The 22,873-nt window shown below is 44.3% G+C and overlaps 1 protein-coding gene, 1 long non-coding RNA gene and 1 gene segment (V, D, J or C); 2 read left to right on the top strand and 1 right to left on the bottom strand.

Moving 5' to 3' along the window:
• LOC115301965 overlaps nucleotides 1-22,873 on the top strand; it is a 550,585-nt gene that overhangs the window by 367,673 nt on the left and 160,039 nt on the right. The window contains 1 exon segment of the C gene segment in view: nucleotides 7,091-7,094. Within this exon segment, the coding sequence occupies nucleotides 7,091-7,094 (4 nt within the window).
• LOC115301964 overlaps nucleotides 10,931-22,873 on the bottom strand; it is a 53,297-nt gene continuing 41,354 nt past the window's right edge. Inside the window, exons 6-9 of the mRNA XM_029951984.1 lie at nucleotides 19,333-19,405; nucleotides 16,991-17,171; nucleotides 12,578-12,727; nucleotides 10,931-11,532 (exon numbers count right to left, since the gene is read on the bottom strand). Coding sequence (XP_029807844.1) covers nucleotides 11,518-11,532; nucleotides 12,578-12,727; nucleotides 16,991-17,171; nucleotides 19,333-19,405 — 419 coding nt within the window. The 3' untranslated portion in view covers nucleotides 10,931-11,517. The remainder of the gene's footprint in view (nucleotides 11,533-12,577; nucleotides 12,728-16,990; nucleotides 17,172-19,332; nucleotides 19,406-22,873) is intronic.
• Nucleotides 12,540-17,404, top strand: LOC115301992. Of its 3 annotated transcripts, none has more exons than XR_003913376.1 (3): nucleotides 12,540-12,744; nucleotides 16,394-16,482; nucleotides 16,947-17,404. It is a non-coding gene; the product is annotated as an uncharacterized LOC115301992 (long non-coding RNA). The 3 variants fall into 3 exon arrangements; XR_003913377.1 differs by lacking the exon at nucleotides 12,540-12,744 and adding an exon at nucleotides 14,988-15,041; XR_003913375.1 differs by lacking the exon at nucleotides 12,540-12,744 and having other exon boundaries at nucleotides 16,243-16,482.

Genomic DNA, 22,873 nt, shown 5'->3' with positions numbered 1-22,873 from the left:
GGGTGATGGGCATGGAGGAGGGTACTTGTGGGGAAGAGCACTGGGTGTTATAGGGAAACCAACTTGACAATAAATAAAAATAAATAAATGTTTAAAAATTATAAATAAATAAATGAATGAATAAATGTGTTTAATAAATAGCCATGTAGGAGGGCAAAAATACAATTAAACATACACACAAATTTAGAACCAATAAAACTTTAAAGATTTTCATTTAATATTATACATGAAGTTTTGCTGAAACTATATCATCAGTTTTGAACTTAATAGATGAAAAATATATATGTGGTATTGGATTTTATTCATCAGCTTGATTTTTCTGATTTTGTGCATGATTTTCACCATTGTTATTTTTCTTTGTTCAAAAATAAATTCATATTGAATCGTTAATTCATTCACTCATAGTCCAAGTAATTTCTGATCCACCAACAGTGCAATATTGAAAGAAATAGTTTTCACTTTTTAAATTTTTAAATGTTTATTGATTCTTGAGGGAGAGAGACAGAGAGACAAAGAGAGACTGAATGTGAATGGAGGCGGGGCAGAGAGAGGGGGAGACACAGAATCCAAAGCAGGCTCTGGGCTCAGAGCTGTTAGCACAAAGCCGGATGCAGGGCTCGAACTCACAAACCACAAGATCATGACTTGAGCTGAAGTCATGCTCTTAACAGACTGAGCCACCCAAGTGCCCCTAGTTTTCACTTTTAATAAAACATTCTTTAGTGAGTAATTACTACTGTACCTATTGCTAATCAACTGTAGCCCAATGGCTTACACAAAAGATGACTTCCACCTAGCATAGCTACATGACTGGTGAATACAGTACTGGTCATACATGGAGTTTCACATGTTTATGGCATCCAATATGTGATTATTCCATTTTCTCACAATTGTTTTCTATTCAGATTATCTGACATCATTTGTCCTTCATTTAGTGCAAATATCACTAAAAAGAAAAGGAGGGCATTGGAATCTTGTGGCAGTATTTGCTTATAAGATCATTATTAAGATCAGCCCCAATATGAGTCAGTTGCATTTTATAAGAAATATATATCCTTTACAGTCTTGCATAATTCAGGGTTGGAAATTCCCAGTGAGGGAAAATGAGAAATTGATTTACAGAGCCCGTATATTTACAAATCTGTAGCACATTTCTGTTTTCATGCTGTTCTTTATTAGCATTGTCTATAATATTTAGCAACTTCTCTTCTTTATATTAATAATAAAACATCAAGGCAGTTGTCTGACCTTCTTCACGGCACCAGATTATAGCTAACATCTGTTTAAACGTTACAATTTTTTTAAAAATTATGTATTTAGATGTACACTTTGCAGCATGAGCTTTGGTACCAACTCTTAACAAAAGCTACTATAATGATGCACAAAACAGTTTAAAAATTTTTGTGACTGTTAAGCCTAATAGCAGAAAAGTTGCCAATATCTCTTACAGATACTCTCACGAAGCACAAGGTAGAACACAACACACTAACAAGTTGTGTCCAGCAGCTTCCCTTATAAGCTGAAGTGTCGCCACCATGTGGCAGGAGTAAAAATAGTTCACAATGCTTTTAGTTCACCAACTAAAATTATTATTAAAATTAAATCTTAATTTAAATTTGGTGAAAACCCCAATATTACAAATTTTGCTCATATATATGGGTTATTATTTTTATATTACACCACTTAAATTTCACAAAATTTGTGCTGCATATTTTAGACACTCTGTTGAAAACTCATTTTTAATTCTCATAAAAATACGAAGACCCATGAAAATTCCAAGATACATCATCAGAAATATGACAAATACAAAGCATAAATAACTTTTTAAGCCCAATTTTAAAATAATCCTTACTGCTATTATAATTTCCATATGGGTCTTGGAAATGATTTAAAAGTCACGATAACTTTGTCTCTATAAAAAGGAACTCTGTTCAGAAAAGGGATTAAAACCTAATAAAATGTAGAATACTATCTGTCACTAACATATGAAATTCATAAGTTATTTGCTTTCTAAATGCTTCAATCATAAATGTAAATAATCTAAATTCTTGATATATTCAAGGCATAATTTATTATCTTGTTTATTTCAAAACAGCACAATGAAGCCTGATTGTCAAAATTAGTTGTTACCAAATTATGATTTTTTTTTAATCTCTAAGAAAGTATCTCACTAGTGAGTAGTGACTATCTGAGCTCATGGGAATTGGGTGATTACCTTTTTCTTATTATGCTTTTGTATTTTCCAAATTAATATTTATATTTATTAATGTATGTATTATATGTATTAATTTTATGATGAAAAAGGAAAGAGTTGGTGCAGCAATTGGGGTTCTAACAACCTGAAAATGACATAATCATAGAGCAAAAAGTGGTATAATAAATTATGATAGGTCTATACTCCATACAGTTAAAAATAATGAAGTGAAACTCTACGCATAATAACAAAAAAAGAGCTTCAAAAGGCATTAGTGGGAAACAAAGTTGCAGAACAATATATAGAGCATGGTGCTGTTTACGTTAATGAAAATGCTTGCATAGTGCAAACGCTGAATATTGCACAGAAACAGACACTATAGGTCTGCAAGCTGACACCCAGACCCACTTCATCCATGTCTGCTGCTTTTGGTACCTTTATTAGAACTAGCAAATACCAGAGTCTTTTCCCAATTGATGAACATATTTTGTTACTTAACATGTTATTTGTTTTAAAAAAAAACCAGAAAAACAAAAAACATTTGTTTTCCAAATGGCTTTGCAGTAGTGATAAGGTTTGCTGTCAGCTGGAGGACCCTCTGTGGCAGGACAGCCGTTGAGTAATTGGTGTTTAGTCTGTTGACTAAGAAAATTGGGGTGCCTGGGTGGCTTACTAGGTTAGCGTCGGTCTGTAGCTCAGCAGCTCAGGTGATGATCTCACAGTTGGTGAGTTCAAGCCCCACATGGGGCTCTCTGCACAGAGCCCCACTTCAGATCTTCTGTCCCCCTCTCCCCTGTCTCTCTGTCTCTGCCCTTCCTCCTCTCTCTCTCTGCCACGGTCTCTCTCTCTCTCTCTCTCTCTCTCTCTCTCTCTCTCTCTCTCTGAAAAATAAACACTAAAAAAATAAGGAGGAAAGAAAGTGAATGTTCTTAGTAAACCCAGAGGTGATTAGCCCACCAGCGGCAAACTTGAGCAATTTAAATCGGGACAGGATCCAGACTTAAACCCAAATGCCTATGAATTTGCATTTTTAGTCCCTGTGCAAGGCACTTCTTCCCTTGCTTATTATGATACCTTGGAAACCAAATTATTGGTAACAAATGTGCTTGCTGAGAACATGGGAAGTGTAATGGCTTGGAATAGGGGATGTTATCTTAACCCAAGCTCTAACAAACCACCATGAGGAACCTACCTCCCAGCAAAAACATCTCTTTGACAACTGGATTCCACATGCATTCACAGCGTTAACACCTCTCTCCTCTGGACCGTGCAGGTGATTGTCCTCCTGTGAATTATTATTTCCTTAGAGATCTAATGCCAGAGCCAAGTTGGAGCCTCAATCATTTCTCTTGCAGAAGCAGGAAGCATTGTGTCTCTGCTCTTACAATAATTTAATTACACGAATTTTCAGTCTCTCACTATCAGCCTACGGCTCTCTACCTTCCCAATCCTGGAAGAAGCCTTATCACGCTGAGAAAAATGTTACCATATATAGTACCTAGAGGGAGTTCCTGAGTATTTTAGCAGTGACGACACATCTGGCTGAGGTCCACTAATACAATCAACCTCTAATCCGAGTCCCAACCCAGTCCCCCTCCCAGCCCAGGCTGTTCCTCCTCTATCCGCATTTTGTCCCCTCCGTCTGAAAAAGGATAGAAAAGGAAATTCTAGTGTAAAGGCAGTGAACAAAATTTTCAGGATATATATAAATACATAAATTTGAGTGCATAAAGCCAAAAGATTTCTAAATGTCCCAAAATGTTTTAATTAAAAGATTGATAATAAATGAGTTTTTAAAAGCATGTGAGTTGAGTAACAGTCAAATGTTAATTAATATGTTTAATATAGGGGCACCTGCGTAGCTCAGTCAGTTAAGTGTTGGACTCTTGATTTTGGCTGACGTCATGATCTCACAGTTCATGAGTTTGACAGTGCAGTGCACTCTGGGCTGACAGTATGGAGCCTGCTTGGAATTTTCTCTCTCTCCCTCTCTCTCTGCCCCTCCCCTGCTTGTGTTCTCTCTCTCTCCCCCCCCCCACTCTCCCTCCTCTCTCAAAATAAATAAATAAACTTTAAAAATATATTTAATATATAAAGAGTTCCTATAAATGGATAAGGAAAATATTAGCCTAATAAATATATGGGGGGAAATTAGCTACAAAATTTATATGTAATTGCTAATAACATTTTGAAAAAATCAACCACACTTAAAATTTTTAAATGAAAATGAAAATAACTATCATGCATATCAAAAAATATGGATTTTTTTAGAGTTTATTTATTTATTTAGCGAGAGAGAGCAGGGGAAGGCAAAGAGAGAGGGAGAGAGAGAATCCCGAGCAGACTCCATGCTGTCAGTGCAGAGCCCAATGCAAGGCCCAGATAATATGGATTTTTTTTAACAATTACACCTCAGTGCTTGTGAAATTAAGTATATTAAGGGCATAGCATCTATTGCTGCTATGATTGCTAACTGATACAATACAACATAGCTTTATAGTATATATAATGTAACCTTTAAAACGATCATCCCTCTTGGCCTAATAACTGTAATCTGTCTTTAAAATAATTCTCTGAGCAGATTTTTTTAATAAACAAAGAGGCCCCTTAAAGGTCATTCATATTTCCAAGAATTGGAAATAACCTAAATATCTTGTTCCAATATAAATGGAAAACAGAAAATTGAATATATCATATGGCTTCAGCAATGTAAGAAAATATACTTAAGACTAAAGACTACAAAGAAATATAGCAAAATGTTATAGTAATTATCTCTGGGTAGTAGCATCATGCGTGATGTTCTTCTCTTCTTTGAAATGATATGTAATTAAGTTTTATTTTCAATGAACACATATAATGAGAAAAATGATCTAACAAAAGCACTTTTTAAATACTAGATTGCATGCTTTTAAGATATTCCCAGTTTCCCTTAAAGTGGGTGGTCTGACATAAAAAATTCATCCAGATCTCACTAAAACACAGATTAATATGCTGCAACCCTGGAGTGAGGAGTTCTAAAGTCGACTGCCTACAACGTAAATTAGAACTGCCTTTTTTCTTTTTCCCTGAATTTAGCTATTTCAAACTTCAACTAAAGCTGTTTATTATTTTGGTTAAACAATACAAGCTGTACACATCATCTATCTGTTAAACCTTTTTTTTTCAAAAGTAAAATAACACTCAGGGCGTCTGGGTGGTTCAGTCGGTTGTGTCCGGCTTCAGCTCAGGTCATGATCATGCAGTTTGTGGGTCCGAGCCCCGTGTTGGGCTCTGTGCTGACAGCTCAGAGACTGGAGCCTGCTTCGGATTCTGTGTCTCCCTCTCTCTCTGCCCTTCCCCCACTTGCTCATGCTCACTCTCTCTCTCTCTCAAAAATAAATAAATAAATAAAATTTTAAAACATTTAAAAAAAAAAGTAAAACAACACTTTGTTTCTACACAAAGGGCCCGGATGGAGAGGGTCTCTAACACTGAGGATAGAGGGAGCAATCTAAATTGACCACAGAGTCCTGTTTGATCACTGTCCTCAAAACATGCAACTCGATTCAGTCTTTCTGAACACCAGTTTGTACCCAGCGCCCTGCTAGGTCACGAAGACTGAAATGAGGAGGGCAAAAGAAGAGCAAAACATGGAGCCACAAACAGTCCCCTTGGGCTCCTGCCCCTGAAAAACTGCTTTACCTGCTATTTCAGAACTAAATGGGGTAAGTGCAGATGTTCCTATAAGCAAATCTCCCCTAGAACAAATCTACTGATAGACACTATATTTAACCTAAATGCAGAAAGGACAAGAAGAGGTACAAAGATGCACTTTGGGAAACAAAATCACCCTAAAAGCTATAAAACAAATAAAAAACACAAAAACAAAACAAAAAACAAACAACCCAAAATGCCTCCTGTGCAGACAATCAAGGAATCACTGACCTTTTCCCCAGCAAGAGGGAGAGTGAAAAGCCACCCAGCCACTTCCACCAACTGGCAGTCTAACCATGAGGCTCCCAAGCTAATCATGAGATCTTGGCACTCTTCAATCTGTTCCCCATCCATAAAATGAGGGAAGGGACTCAAAGACTACATTTTCTAGCTCTAACACCTAATGGGTCTATGAGGAGCCTCCTCCTGGTTGGCCCCTGGAGGCCCATGGAGACCAAGTTTAGGGAATCCAGGAGTCTCCACACTAAATGAGGACATAGCTCCTCAGTGTGGACATTCTGGAAGCACTTTAAAATAATTAGTTGGTCCCAGGGCTGTCTCTTAAAACTTTAATATTTACATTATGACAAAGTGGAAGTGCTCATTAGCGTTTGAGCCAAAGCAGTACCATTCTCTTTACTCATTCCAACGAGTTTATTTTACATTAGCAAGAAAGAATTGGAGAGGTGGAGTCCCATGGTTATTTGCCTAGCCAAAGTGGACCTCAGATGAAACAAATTTGAAAAGCATGAGCGTAGGACACATGGAGGAATTTGCTCTTGCAGCTGACCTCCAGAGAGAGAGCAGAGTCCAAATAAGTGACTTCTAATATGCTAGCCCTCCTTCATCCCACAGCTCCCAAAGGTGCCCCATCAACTCATTCTGCAAACACGTAACCATCCTAGAGCATGGGGACTGACGGCAGCGAGGGCAAACAACCACCCAAAGACCTCCTCCATGTTGTAGCTTCCTCACAAGTCCAAACTCCCTGAAAGCTGCTTTTTCTGGGTGACACACTTGCTCAATGTGATGAGTAACCCAAAACAGGAATGGCCCCCATGCAAATTTATGACACCTCCCATTTCATTTCCAGGGGAATATGTCACAGTTCTACTTAGAATCTGCCCAGAGGCACATTCCTTTCAGGAGACAGGGGTGAGTTCTCACCTCCTGGATCAGCTCTGACCTAACGGAGGGCCTGAGGTCGGTGCTGTCAGGGAGAGGCGCCTTCATGTACTGGGGGCTCTTCATGTCTGCCGGGATGTGGTGTTACGTCTGAGGCCTCTGGCTCCTTATGAAATATACACCAGAGAGCAATCTGGTAAAGCCCCACAAAGGTTTTTGAGGATTAATTCTGTAAGAACTTCTTCCACAGAAGGGAACTCTCCTCCAAGGGATGACTCCTCGCTGTACTGCGGGGCTCTGACAGGAGAGCCGGCCACGGGGCCTGCGGCTCCGGGTGAACACCACGCACCCCCGCTGCTTCTCTGTCGTTTCCGGAAATGGCCAGAGGGACAGCATGTTGTTCCAGTTTGATGATTTCTCTAACATCAAAACCTGAGCATGATTTGCATTTCAGATTTGTCAGAATTCCTTCTTTTAGGTCAGGACTGGCCTTACCTCGAAGTTAGTTACGTGGCAGGATTTGACACACACACCAAAATTCCTCCCGCTGTAACAGCTGAAATCTATCCACTAGTTAAATTTCACCCTTTGGAGTTTGGTCATTGAAGGTGCAGGTTAAAACACGAATCTGTTCCTTGTAGAAGCATCTTCCGGAACCTTTCTCAATTACTAATGCCCCAGTATAACTGGATGCTCAGGCTAAGGAGTTTGGGTTAAAATCAACATAGCAATAAATGAGGATTGGTTTGCTAATAATATATATTTAACTTATGAAAGTGGTAACATCAAAAGGTGGTACTGAAATGTAAACAGATTCAAGATCATTTTGGATTGACAAATTCATGACAGATCCTCGATATTCTACCAATGGGAATTAGTGTGAAGTTACAGTTGAACTTGTGAGGTTAGTGTCAAGAAGACCTACTTCCCCCGCTGCCCATGTTGGAGGCAGAACATTAGTCCAGATTCCCCACCGATCAGATTCAGTTTGTAATTCAGTGTAAGCAGAGTGTGTGACAGAGACAGCAGAAAGATCTGGTTTTGACTGTCTCTACCGCTTCAAAGGTGTGTGATCTTAATCAAGCCACGTAAGCAACGTGAGCCTCAGTTTCCTGATCTACAGATCTGGGATATGTAAAAGAAAACACATTGTAAGATTTCTATTTGGTTATTCTCTACTATAGCATCTCTCCATCTTTTTCCTCCGTTCACACCCCGCAGGGAGAGGAGTTGGCCAGCGGTACTGACCAAACCCCCAACAGGCCTTTCCTGAGCCATTGTTGGCTCTGAATTGGGACAGGCATGTCCGTCCTGTGCTTAATTCCCTGCTCGCCTGTCCAAAGATGCTTGTTCACAATGTCGATGATACACTTACTTCCCGGGTAGGAAGGGATAACCTTTTTGCGCTTTTGCACTAGTCTGTACGTCTCTCTGCCTTGCCTATGAGAAACAGCTCATTGATTCAGGCTAGAAATTTCAAGAAGGCAGGGTTTCTTGCCATTTAACGAACAGAGGATGATGCCCAATAGAGAACAACATGTGAACAGGGGCTAAATCATCCCTAACATGCTCGTGATGCCATGATGTTAAAGAGATATCACAAAAGAGATAGCCCCCTCTCTCACTGAATCACTAATTTCCATATCTTGTAAAAACAAAACCAAATCACAAACATCACCACCACAAAGGAACCTAGGAGTGCCGGCTCAGAGACCAAATTTTATTTCTCAGCAAGGTGACTCCAGAAGTCTTCAGAGCCCAGGATCTCTGTGATCCTCCCACCCCCACAGTTTTACACAAGGAAAATCAAATTAGGCTGAGTGATTATAGCCAGCTTCCAGAAGAAGGCAGCATAAACAGCTTTGATTCGCTCCATAGGTGGGCTTGGCACCTTGGACAAGGCTTAAACCTGCCTTGCAGCCAGAAGTCCACCGCACCTCTGTGCTCAGTGGTTTCGTCTTGGCCCCGGCTCTACCTGGCGATGCCTGGCTCTGGTGCTTGAGTTCTGTGACCTCTTCCTACCTCACAAACATTCACGTCAAATCTTCTAACATGTTCCAAAAGCAAACAGAGCCTGTTGTCAATAGGCAAGCCGACTGCTGAGCCCCTGGGATATAGTGGAGATTGAGGCATTTGGGGTCTCAACCAACTCTGTCACCTCCCTCCTCTGAAAGGGTGGAAGTCCCCAACCCCTCCTAGTCCCCTGTGATTGTGAGGATTCCTACACCCGCTTCAGAGGACCCCATGAGAGATGCACACAGCAAGCTGGGGCCATCCAGCTCCCAGTGGGAAAAGGAAGGAAAGAAGGGATCTGAGTGGAGGTCACTGCACCGTTGATTCCTCACTCAGGCCCAGCCTGTCAGAGAGTAGAGTGCCGCAGTCAGACCAGGGATCTACTTCACCCCTACCCTCCTCCTTGGGGTACTGCTGTGATGCTGGCTGGTTCTGGCCCTACGGACACTCAGAGGACTGAGTTAGTGACTAGGCTGTCCCCAGCATCCTGCCCTGCACAGCTGGGGCCTGGGGTCTGGGGCTCCAGGGCCATGGGGCCCCGCTGAGGAACCTTCCACCTCCAAACCACTCCTTCCTCTGACAACAGTGGTGGGCAGAGCAGGGAGGAGGAGAATGGGCCAACCCTTTCCTCTTTGCCACATGTGGTCATAGAAATCACCAGGGCTTTAGACCTACATTCAAGTTCTCTGGCACTTATTAGCTTTAAGACTTTGGGGAAGTCATTGAACAGCCCAGGGCCCCCTCGCTCATGAAATGGTAATAGAACACAAACCTCGGTTGGTTGTGAGAGTTAAGTGAGTCGGTGTTGACGTAGAACTGAAGGCACACAGTAGGCACTCAGTGACAATTAAATTCCTTGCCTTGTGAGTTCACAGTCAAACTCACAGAATCCCAGAGATGTGATGGGGGTTAAAGGGAGGAGGGAGGCCCAGGTGTGTGGTTCCGACTAATCCACATCAGGCTTCAGGTGACACACTGCAACTCCATGAAATTGGAAAGAACTTTTCTCCTTATTTGTGATATGTTCAGAAAGAAAAAAAAAAAAGAGGGAACTGAGGCCCGGGGACTCTGATCATTGGCTTTACTTTGATTCCAGGTCCAGGAGCTCCTGGAACCTGGAGGACCGTTGGTTCACGCAGGCAGTGTGGGTACTACCAAGGTAGCTCGGCCCACGTCCAGGACACAGTGAAGCCACAGACGTGCTGTGCTGCACGCCGGCAGAGATGCATGAATTATCTGCTCTCCACTCTCTCCTGGCGGTCTCTGTCTCCAAAATACAAATCCCCAACCACACAACTGGCAAAGAAACTGGGCTGCAGGATATGACTACTAGAGCCTCTCAATTTGTATGGTCTGCTAAAAGCAAAACGAGGCTCCAGGGGAGGGAAGAGGGATAGAGAAGGATGTCTAAACTTTTCTGACTAAACACACACACACACACACACACACACACACACACACACAGAAAGAGGGAGGGAGAGAAAGTTAAAGTACTAAAAGTTTTGTGAGTTCATTTAACAACTCAATTCAACAAATTATATTTCCTCCACAAACATTCCGAGGATTAAATGAACAATACAATACTTTTCTGAGCTCTCTGTGATCAAATGCTTTGCTGTAAAAGTTATATTCCTGGAGAGTTGATATCAGAGCTTCTTGCTCCTTGTCAGTAAACATAAGAAGAGGACAAACCTGTGTACATTTAAATTACATAAAACCTTTCGCCCAACTGCCTGGTCTCTTAACAGCCCCTTTTCACTGAGCTCTGTGGTCTCGGAATGTAAATATCTTTATCTTAGCAGCACAGACTTTTGAAAATTTGACATAATAGGATTTCTCCCTCGCAAGGCATATCAAACACCACTGCAAACCAAAGTGTACTTTACTTTTACCCAAGACTAAATCAAAGGGTCCTTTCAATGTTTATTTTTAGACTTTCTGTTCCCACATGACAAATGAAGTGTCCTCTCAGTCCATCCTGCCAACCGGCAGTCCTGCGAACCGGCCCTGTCACCCCCAGAGTCAGCCCCAGAGGTGCAAGTATGATGGGATTGTGAGAACAGGCAGCAGGGACAGTTGGGGCTGTGTTCTGTCTGAAGTGGTCCTGGGGGAGCAGGGAAAAGGGGTGGACCACATGGGCAAATATCTAAAAGCAATAAAGAACCAACAGGTACTTAAATGAGGCAACGTAATATGGAGACCAAAGTGACAGTGATTTTAGCTTGTCTCTGTTCTACGAAGCTCTGGTTCAGTTTCAAGCTGGTGTGGAAACTTAGAACTTCTTGTGGATTCATTTCTAGAACCCTCATGCTAGAACAGCATGTGTTTCTTGAATAAATAAATGAATGACACGTCAACCCAATGAATGAACAGCAATATGGAGAAGGGGAAGAAATCTATTACAGATCAGTGAACAGGATTCCAGGAGATTCCCCTCTGTCTCCCTTTGTCTTCTGACCTGGGGAGAGTAGCCAACAGCTGGAGCAGAGTCCCTAGGCTACAGGGACCTAGGAGGACACACATCCAAGAAAGTATGTCACTGTCACCCATCATGATATGCTCCCCATCTGTTGTAACCTCTGGTGATCCCTCTCTTCTTGGAATCTCTACTTCCCATGTGAAATGCTTTCCTCATTTAGAGAACTAATCAGTACTGTTTTTAACTATAGTGCTTCTTCCTTGCTTCCTTCTCTAGATAATAAGATCCTTAAAGGTTGCGATTGCATCATATGCTGCTTTTTGTGTCTACTTCATTGCACTTTCTAAAGCTGAGTACATATAGAAGAATGAATCAATTAATGAAATTAATGAACACGTGCCAAGGCTTAAGGAGAAGGACATTAACTGCTTGGCTTGACGACAAAAAGCAGCATCTCTCTTTGTGTTTCAGTCCCCAGCGCAGAGGGGCCCTCGCCTTCCTCTTGCATTGGGGGCCCACGGTGATGCGCCGGCACCTGCAGCCCGTGCATAAACCCGCAGCTGGTGCGAGCCCTGTCTGTACTTCATTCGCTGCTCTTGTGAGTTGCAGCGTGTGGCACTGGGTCTCCCACCCTGGGGAGGGTTTCTCAGCTGTCCACACACCCCAGCCTACCTGCCCAAGACCCAGGCTGATAAATCAGAGCGATGCCGTCACAGGCAATGGCGCTCATGTCAGGCAGGGTCAGCCTTGGGAAACTTGGGCCCTGAAATGAGAGAGTGGGATCAACCCTGGAGTGAGCATCCACTTACAAGAACGTGGTGTGGAAGTGGGTGGCAGGCAGCTGAGAAGACTCATGGAAGTCCCCTTCTGCTCTGTGACTTTCTCCATCCCTCCAACCTCTGGGGAGTCCTCAAGATATTAGGGGAAACTTCAGCGTGGGGTGTGGGACTCTGCCTGCCCAAGTCGCAGAATTCACCTCGGCTTTTGGTAAGACATGTTCAGTGGGGCCAGATTTTATAGATTTACTTTTAGAGTCTTGAAGATAGCCAGATTTGTGTAAAAAAAAAAAAAAAAAAAATCCACAGACACGTCTCTCCAGAGGAGAAAGGGCCCCAGGCTCCAAGAGGCAGTACCAGGGTGGTCCAGGCGGATGTCCGGAAGCGGGACCCTCTGCTGCAGCAGGGAACCCACGAAGATCCACAGCTCTGGGGTTTCTGTTTCACCGGCGCCGGGACTTCAGCTCCACCGTGAAAACGACAATGCGGAGAAGAGGGATGTGGCCGCTAGATGGCAGCAGAGGGTAAGAAAAGTGAGCTCCAGGCAGCTGGGATGGAGGGGTGGAGGGGTTGAGGAGTGGAGGGGCGGGGGGACTGAGGCTTGCAACCCCTCCATTTTGCTTTACATCTTTAATGAGATATGTGAAGAAAATGAGTCCCTTACATGCCAGACACAGATGCCAGAGCATATGGAGAGATGCCGCACAGCAATATTTCTCTGGTTATTAAACAGGAGGCACCTAACTAGTCATTCACTGCATCATCATGCAGAATTGTCCTTTGTGTCTTGGATAACGCTGTTGACAAGGTAATAACGGGAGAAAGCAGTTGAGAAGACTGATGTAGGGACGTGGGCTTCTGGGCTCGCAGAGCCAGTAAACGTGAGCAGCCCAGCCCATCGGGGCCCCTTGCCAAGGGACATTGTGTGGCCTCTGCTGCCAGACTCAGTCCAGGCCCAGCTTGGCAGCTTTCTGGTGTCCATGGCAGTCCCTGAGGGCTCATTAATTCAGGACCCGATTACCACCAGACAGCTCTGGAGTCTGACCTTTCACCACAAACCCCAAATGGGGCCGGGAGCTCCGGACATTTTAAAGAGCAAGGCATGCTTGCTTTTCTGGCAGAACTGAAGATGCACCGTATAATGAAAATGCACTCAAATGCACACAGATAGGGGAATACTTTTTTCCATGCTGCCCCAAGCAAAGGTGGGGAGTCCAGACCTGCTGCCTGTGAAATATTTTCACTAGGAGAGTGGCTTCTCCTGACGGACTGTTACTGGGGCTGGGAGCAAGCAAGTACTGCTGCATTGTATTTCTCTATTCCACCCACTTTCCCACTCCTTACACTTTGCCCTACCCCCCGGCCACTCAGCCTGGCCATCCCTTAGTTAATTCTCCCACCCTCCCAACCAATGGTTTTAGATAGCCATTCTCCATACAGAGAAACTGAGGGCACACCTGAGATATAGCTCAGATACCAGGTCTCCTAGTCCCCATCTCTTTCCAAAAAGGCTAAACCTCTACACAGTCTCCGGTGGAAAAGTAATAGCAAGATTACCCTGCCATTATTTCCCTCCCAGTTTTGGAAAATGAGGCTATGTGCCAGAAATCTTCACTTGTCTGTGTGACCGTAGACAAGTCACTTAACCTCCCCATGCCTCATTTTCTCATCCGTAATTTGAGGCGCCAGAATTGGGTGACAACTGAAGCCCCTTCCAGCTCTGCGATCCTGTGGCTTTAATTTCTGCCAGCCCTCAAAGAGTGTCCCACCAATGTTTTTTCCAACATTAGCCACACTCAACAGGAGCGAGCAGAATTTCCTCCTCCAGTTGAGAAGAAATGTGGCCGAGGTTGGAGTCTTGTTGATGTTCTTTGTCCTCAGAGCAAAAGAAACAGGGAAGTTTCAGATGTTACTGACACTAACAGCAGGGCCTGGAGGTGGCCACACTCTTGTGGAAGAGGCCATGCAGAGCTGCCTCGGTGGGCGGCGGAGATGCCCAGGCAAGACTGGAGGATGTTTTAATAACTATTTCTCCAGAAAAAGACCCATTTTATTCTGCACAGGGGTCTGGGGGCAAATCCGGGTCTCCCAGAAGGAATCTAGTCTCGCCCATAATGGGGGATTGGTTCAGCTCAGCTGCTCTTACAAAGGGCTGAATACAGCCTGCTGTGGGGAAGGCAGCCCCCCACAGCTCCATGTGAAAATGACTCACAGCAGTTATGAATATCAAACCTCCTTTGATGTATTCCCTGACATGAGGAGCGGCCACCGTGGGGAGGAGGTGGGCCCAGGATGCTAGCTCTGTGGGGCAGCGCACAGAGGGCCTGGGCACATCTGGCACCGTCCTGAAGCTCCAGGAGAAATCCAAGCTGCCTAATTACCCCAGGACACCAGAGCTCCCTTTCATCCACCTCTCTCGTCTCTCTCCCTCTTTCTCTTTCCGTCTCCAGCAACAGAGGAATTAGATTCTCCAAGAATTACAACCTGTTTTTATACCTTCACCCTTCCTGAGGGGATAACAACTCACTTCTCTGAATAAAACTCTTTTTATTGAGCACAGAATGAATGCTCCCTCCTCACTCGGCATCTGCGCCGATTGCTTTAAAGCCATAGACCTGGCCCCAGTCAGCCAAGCGGAAGGATTTTCCTCTGTAATGGCCATTTCTAGACACTCAGCCTTTCAAGTGGCCGCATGGCACCTTGTTCTCCTAATAGGCTCTCAGTAATGATTGAATACAAAGCCTCCCAAGTCTCTTTTGTGCTGGCAGCTCCTGAGATGCGGTCAGTCACCACCGTCCAGGGCAGAAGACCCGCCTGTATGGTGAGTGCCCAGGCTCAAAGCAAAAGGGGACGGTCAGCCACTGCCACCTCAGGGCTGTTTCAACCGAAAGCTTCTATATACGAGGAGGGTCTTCCCTTTCTAGACAGGGCTCAAGAATATGTTGGTTCCTAGAAATCTGGGCAAAGTCTTTCCAGTTATAGAAGGAAACAGCAAAGGGTGTCTAGGGAGGGAATCTATTCAACCGCATGTCTGCGCACTGCTGTCTTCTGAAATGGGGCTGATTTTATTTGGTAGTTAAGTTGGGCTTTGACTGGAGAACTCTGACGCACCCGCAGAGGTCTGCACATGCGCACACGGAAGGACTAAGACACTCTGAGCACTGACCATGTGCCAGGCACAGTGCCCAGGGCTTCGCGTGCACCATCTCCTCTGAGCCTCAAAGACGCCTGGCAGGAAGGGCAGATATCACTAGCCCTGTTTTACAGATGAGGTGCCCGAGGCTCAGAAAGGCTAGGAAAGTTGCCTAAAATCAAAAAACTAAAGTAAAAGAACTTGGATTCAGGACTGCTGGATTTTTAAAGCATCATCTCTCAACCAGTGTGCTGGGGGACACCATGTTTATTATGCATCTGAGGCACTGGCGTTCTGAGGGGCAGGAAAGACACATTCTCGACTTCAGAAAGCTCGAGTCCAACCACTCACGAGTGTACACAGACTTACTGCCACTTGTGTCCTCCAAGACTCCTACAACCAAGGAGCCCACACCCCATCTTCCCCCTCACACTACTCTCGGACCTCCTGCCCTTGGTTCCCAGGGTGAACATCGTGTGTACCATCCAGACCGGGGGTCTTCTCCAGTAGAGCTTCGGATGCTTGCATTTTACAGGCAGCAATGTGGGCAATTCAACCACTAAGCATGACGTCACACTACTAAGCTCCTGAACTAGCCACTGTTTGTTTTATATTGTTTTTTAATTTGATCCGGAAGTCTCTCTGACCCATTACTCTATATTTTCAGAGGAGCAGGGCAAAAGAGCAACAGGGCAGGGACAGGGAAAATGTCAAGGTTGGAGGTTCAGGAAGCCAAGTGATAGAAGAAATAAAGCAGGGTGAGGTGAAACTCAGTTGTTCCCATGACCTGAGAAGGGAAGTGATGCTATATTCGAAGGACATTGCATGCTAAGATGAAACAGAAAGAAGGAAGCAAAGGTTGCATTAATTGCAGATTTTGCCAAGAGCAGACTGGCTGCCAAGGCTACTTCAGCCTTCCCGTGATCTGGGAGACAACACCGTGTCCTGCTGTGCTGGACATCTACCAGTGGCACTGACCCAATAGGGAGGTTGGGGGGTAAGACTTCTTGATGTTAAGAAGGAGAAATTTCCCTCCACAGTCAAGTTACTGAACCACCCACCTGTAAGATATACGAAGACCGAGCAAGACCCCTTGTGTCCCAGGAAGAATGTTGAGAGGAGACTTAAGGTAAGTCAATGGACTGGATCCCTTTGCAAATCGAATTTTTTAAAAATTTCATTACACACAAATTTGCATCCAATTTCATTTCTGGAGATTCGTGCTCATTCCTGCACTGCCCATCAAGCTGAAGATAGTTATTCCAGATCAACGTCTTCCTAGAACCATGACAAGGCTGGACTGAGAGTAAAGGGGGTACAGCTCGAGGCCATCTCCCCACCAATGCCACCACCACACTTTCTAGGTCCCTAGGCAGGCTGGCCATCTTGTCAGCCAGTCATTATTTCTCCTGACAAAACGCAAATTGGGAAAACGATATGATCTTTATTTCTGGTTTTCTCTACACATACCAGTCCAGGTACCCGGTCACTGATGAATTTAATCCTCACTTTAGTTTCCCCACTATGTCTACCAGTTCCTACTTTGCCAATCTCATCTGAGGGAGCTGTCCCTGTCTTCTCTTTAATCCACAGACACCCACCTCACTCTAGGAATCCGTCCTTCCCAAAATACCTGCCTTTGACCACTGGAGGGCAGTGCTGGACCAGCCAAATCTCTTCAGGGGCTCTGCTCCATCGTTTTTCCCACCTTGCCCAGGCAGAGCAGGAGGCAGCCTCTGGGTGAAAGCCAAAACTGGGGACCACTGGAGCACCCTGCGAGCAGCAGCACAGCCAGCACTGTTACAATGCTCCCCGCGCCTGGCGTCATAGGAATAAAAGGCAGTTCATTGGAAAGAGGATTTGGCTCCGTTGGTGACACTGTCCCCTGGGAAAGAGACTGAAAGGAAAACTTGCCTCATCATGTCATTAACCAGGAACAATCTGTGCCTCTGACCAGGGGTTGCAGACTCCTACCTTTTTCTACCCACTCAGAAGTGAGCTCCTGGCAGCACACACGGTGCTTGGCAATAAATGTCTGTTGAATGAGTGAATGGATGCATGCATGCATGTATACAAATGCATAATTGAAATTGGCCATTTTCAGATCTGCTGCTGTTTTCTAGCTCTTATAACATCGAAAGTTTAAGCCATCAATTAGTTGGTGAGCATTCATAGTCTTAGAGACACCTAAGGATTGTCAGGTGATTCATTACAGCAGTGGTTGTCATTGTACAGATGTTATTTCAAACAGCACTTCAAGAATTTCAATCTCTTACTTTTAGGAAGTCCCTCATTATGTCACCCATGTGTCCTCAGACCTCACCAGCCTGTGGACTAAGAAATACAGACATTGTTTCCTTAATATCCGACTCACAGTAACCGCAGCCTCTCTTGTGGGAGTATGAAGCAGCCATTCTCTCCCTGGGGGTTGGTGGTAATTTCATCCCACACTGGAGCCCCCTGGGGCTCGACAACTCCTCTGAGGCGGAGCTCCTCTTCACACCACCTTGGCCGGTCTCATGAGACTCGTGTCCAGGCTTCTCTCCCCTGTACCCGCCCCCGACAGATCCCATGGCAGTGTGGACCCAGCCTGCTCCATAATCATTTAGGACACAGCTACATACTTCGAGAGAGAAGGAAGCGCACGTTTCGAGACCCTCCTGTCTCCCCACGTGCTTTCACACAGCAGGAACCAGTCTGTGCTCCGATTAAAAATCTGCAGGTATCCCCACATCTCCAAGTTCAGTACCCAAGCCTGGCTTCTTTCCTGCCCTGAATCAGGACAGGGGGGAAATCATTTCCTGCCAAGAAGCTCTTCTCTCACCTTCCACTATCTCAGGTGGAGTCTGGTCTTCACAGCCCAACAGGGCAAACATGGGGTTTTTGGGTCTTAGAACACCACGTATGGGACCCCAAAGGCCCTGATTACATTCATATGGGATGGAGATGGAATCTGCCCCTAATTCTAATTGGAAAGACACCAATTAATGTGTCCCTCTGTGTGTGAGAGAGAGAGAGAGAGAGAGAGAGAGAGAGAGCACTCAGGAGTGGTAGAGAGAGAGGGAGAGCAAGAATCCCAAGCATAGAGCACTGTGCAAGGCTCCATCTCAAGAACTGTGAGATCATGACCTGAGCCAAAATCAAGAGCCTGACACATAACTGACTGAGCCATCCAAGTGTCCCGACACCAATTAATTTTTAACCAAACACTTACCATCTTAATATATAACATCTGCATTTAGTTGTTTGTTATTTTTGAGAGAGAGAGAGAGAGAGCGAGAGCTCACACACTCATGAGCAGAAAAGAAGGGGAGGGGGAGAGAGAGAGGGAGAGAGAGAGAGAGAGGGAGAGAGAGAGAGAGAGAGAGAGAGAGAGAGAGAGAGAGAGAGAGAGAGAGAATCTCAAGCAGTCTCCATGTGCAGCATGGATCCCAATGTGGGACTTGATCCCATGACCCTGGGATCATGACCTGAGCTGGAATCAAGAGTCAGACAGACACTCAACAGACTGAGCTGCCCAAGTGCCCCTGCCTTTAGTTTTATGAGAACATCATCATCTCCACATCTCCACAGCAACGAGTAAGTAGTTGTTTTAGGTGTGAATAAACTTATTCTCAACTTTATGCTAGTTTTCTCAACAAGAAAAAGAGTGTTTTAAACTTCACCCAGAGTCTCTACTCTCCCGACAGAACCTCAACATGCCCAACAGTCTTCAAGGAGAAGTTCTCCAGCCAAAGTGGGGGAAAAAGAGGAGAAAAGCCCTCACTTTGTAAGTTGTATAGTTATAAATTTCTACCTGAAATTTCACTATACAGTTCAAATCTAGGTCCTCAGAGGACATGGCTGGTCCTAATCCTTTTCATAAAAATGCTATAAACCTGAGAAAAAACAGAAACTGAAAGAAAAATTCATTCCAACAGAGTGTTTTTCTATCACCGTCCATGAGAGCTGAGTTGATCGTATGTTAAGTGTGTCCCACCCTAGGTACTTTCTCAAGATGTCTTCACTGTGATTAAGGGACAGGCCTCCAGAGTGGTGTCTCAGTTCTGTACCTGGAAGAAACAATGTACAGAAATGTCTGTAAGAGAGGAGATTGATAGTCAATATATAAGAGCCGAAAGGCAAGCATGGTCCCCAGGGTTAGTTCCTGCATTCAATACAGACCTGTCTCGGGGCTCTGATTTCCAGTTCCAGGTCTCCAGTGGATGGATAATGCCTGCGGCCTTGATACTAGGTCTCATGACCAGGTTTGTCATTGATGGAAGGTCACAGATCCTCCTGCTTTGTGATTTCAAAAATCTCATCATCTTTTTTAAATTCTTAACTTTCTGACACCTTGTGCTAGGCAAGAAGTGTCTGAGATTGTTTCCCTTGAAACCATAGGCCTTTCTTACAGCTCCAGGGCCACACAGCCCTGGTGAGGAACTGGTGGATTTTATTTTTCATGCTGCCGTGGCCATGAGATGGGATATAAAGTTAACGCAAAAAGTGGGATAGACAATGAGAAGGATTGGAAATAAGGACGTGGGAAGAGGAAGCAGATTGAAGAGACACTTCAAAAGTAAATGAATGATACAGGGGGGTTGAAGGAAAAGGGAGAAGAAGGCCTCTTCCTGGCACCCTGGGTGTGTACTGGAATATTCAGTTCCCATGGTCCATGGCCTTGCCATCCAAAATTAATTCTTATTTGTTGTTTAGTACATTAAGGCTTAAGGTGTCAGGCCTCCTAAAAAGTTTGAGTCCCTACCCAATAGAATGGCTTTGGGTATGGCATTCCCCCATCACCAGGGATGGTCTTCCTTAGGAGTCTTTGGTGAGCTTGGCTGCAGTCCCCATGAACACACATGTATCTTCCCAGCCTCCTTCCAAACATCATCACTGCTATGGCCATGTCTCGACCACCCATCACACCACCTGCTCTGGTGCAGGCACCCCCACTGCCATGTTACCACCCCCCAAACCCTTGTCCCCACCTCCACATGCCAGTTTGTGTATCTGTCTGGCCTCAGCCTTTCTCAGCTCTCTTCTGTGTAACCCCAAGCCCAGGCATTCTGGGGTGAGTGTCTCTTTATTTCTTTGTGCATTGTCCTGTTATGCCTTTAAAGTTGCTCACAAGACTATCTTGCAGAAAGATGAGTATTCTTGTAAAAGATACTAGGAGAAAGATGAGGTAAGTAAGATGGAGGCAGCCGTGGGAGTAAAAGCTTTGACAAAGGCAATAAAAGAAAAAGAATCCTTGACCTCCATCAGCCCTGCCTCTCCAGATAAGATTGGCCCTAAAGATAGCTTATTATTTATCCCAAATTAAAATTTCCTGGCTCTGCAGTCATTGTGTATACAATGAAAAGGAAGCCATCACACAAAAGATGTAGTTATCTTCACAGTGGGAATGATCACAGCCAAGCTGATTCTGCTCCAAGAATAGAATGATAACAGTGCTAAGTCAGGAACTCCAAAACTTTGGATCGTCAACAAATAGAATGATTTCTTGATAGGAAAATGGTTCTAAGGGAAGATGAGTAGAAAAGGAACCCTCTGACTCTAGGTTGGGGTGGGGGTTGCCAGGGGAAATTCCAATCTGTGTTCCTCCATGGTGAGCTCACAACCAGCTGTGTTGACAGGGGCAAGCCCTGCCTGGATATGGGCGGACCCCAGAAGCCCCTTCACCCACCCCTCTGCAGCGTCATACATACTGTTTGAGGGGCTGTACCTCCTTCTCTTGCCTGAAGTTAAACATCATCATCAGACTTTAAACTCAACAATGGCAGAAATTTGGACTGGTTTTTTGCTTCCATTGTGTCCTCAGCTCTCAGCAGAAAGTTTGCATATAATTGACACTCAATAACTATCTGATAAATGGATGCTCGACTGGTTCATCAATTAATTAAAAATGAACAAATTACTTCCTCCCTGTCTGGCTTCTGCGGAGTGGGTCCTAGAACCAGAAACTGCCAAGTGGGCAACCAAAGCTATACTACTACATCCAGGAAAATGACTGTTCACACCTTTCCTCATCCTTCTGCACACACTAGATCCCTGAGACTCAGGAACAAGGACCCAAGAGATCATGACCCACCAAATGTCTTTCAACAAAAGACTGTCTCCCTGGTTGTTCCCTTTCAAAGAATAAGCCTCTTGGGGCTGATAAGAGAATGGCACCAGATGCTGAAAACACAGGCCCCAAGTGGCAGAGGAGTGCCAGAGCCTCCTCTGAAGGGGCCTGTTGGACTGCTGCCTTTGAACAAATCTGAGTGTGTCTTTCGATAGCGCGAGCACCAACCACCCCCAAGGACCTCTTTCCTTTATTGCTGCAGCAATGAAGCAGACACATGGCTGTTGCAGATAAGATGGCCTGAGTGCATTGTGCATGCAAAATAGGCTTCCTGGTAAACAGCACGAAGACGAACTGCAGACGCACCATGTGCCGGCTTCTCTGCCTTGTGCTGCTCTTCCTCTGTAAGTGGCTCGCAGGTAAATGGATGCAATTTCCCTCCCTTTCTCATTTCTCACGTCCTATCCTTTTTTCTTTTCCAGATGGCTTCTGCAAGGCTCAAATTATACAGTCTTCCACCATAACTGCCGTGATTGGGGCAGATGTGGAGTTTCGATGCCAATATAATATTCCTGATAAAAATTTTGAGTCTGTGTACTGGTATCTGCAAAGAGCTGACCAAAGGCTCATCTATATCTGCCATGGAATTGGAACATTACCAGTTGTTGGTGAATAGAACCTTGTCCTCCAGTACCTTAACCGTTAAGCATGTGCAGCGAGGAGACAAAGCCATTTACTGCTGTGCTGTTCGGCACCATGATATGTACTGTGCATCACATGAACAAAAACTGTAAGCCTCAAGCAAACACAACACCAGAAATTCAGAGGGTCATCCAACGGGACAGAAGGTGTTCAGTGTCATCTTGAACCTCCCCTCCATGCATTCTTCAATTCATTCCTTAAAAACTAAGGGGACTTTATGGCTTACAAATGGATATACTAGGTGCTATGGGATACAAAGATATAAAACAATCATTTCTCAAATAATGAAATGTATTCAGCAAGTGGTGCCTTCTCACTTTTATCTTGCTAAACCATGAGAAGTGAAAATTAAATACTGTTGAATTACTTGAGCCTTTGGCCTGACAAAGAAAGGCACAGTCCCTAACATCCAGAAAGACAAATGATTTGGACACACAAACTGAAAGCCAACAATCAACATCTTAATCACAGACCCTTGAAAACCTATCAACATTTCTAAAACCCTGAAAAATATTATATATATATTTACACACACACATACATATGTATATACATATATATATATGCCTAGGAAATTAGGCAGATGATAGATAGATGATAGATAGATACAAAGATGTATACATATATATGTGTACATTATACATATATACATATGTATATATATATGCCTAGGAAATTAGATGATAGATAGATAGATGATAGATAGGTAGATAAATATAGAGTTGACAGTATAATATGAATGACTGAAATAGACTTGAAATCCAGA

The sequence above is a fragment of the Suricata suricatta genome, chromosome 9 (assembly GCF_006229205.1).
Source record: "Suricata suricatta isolate VVHF042 chromosome 9, meerkat_22Aug2017_6uvM2_HiC, whole genome shotgun sequence".
NCBI classification, from domain to species: Eukaryota; Metazoa; Chordata; class Mammalia; order Carnivora; family Herpestidae; genus Suricata; species Suricata suricatta.
This window is presented reverse-complemented; position numbering and strand designations above follow the sequence as displayed.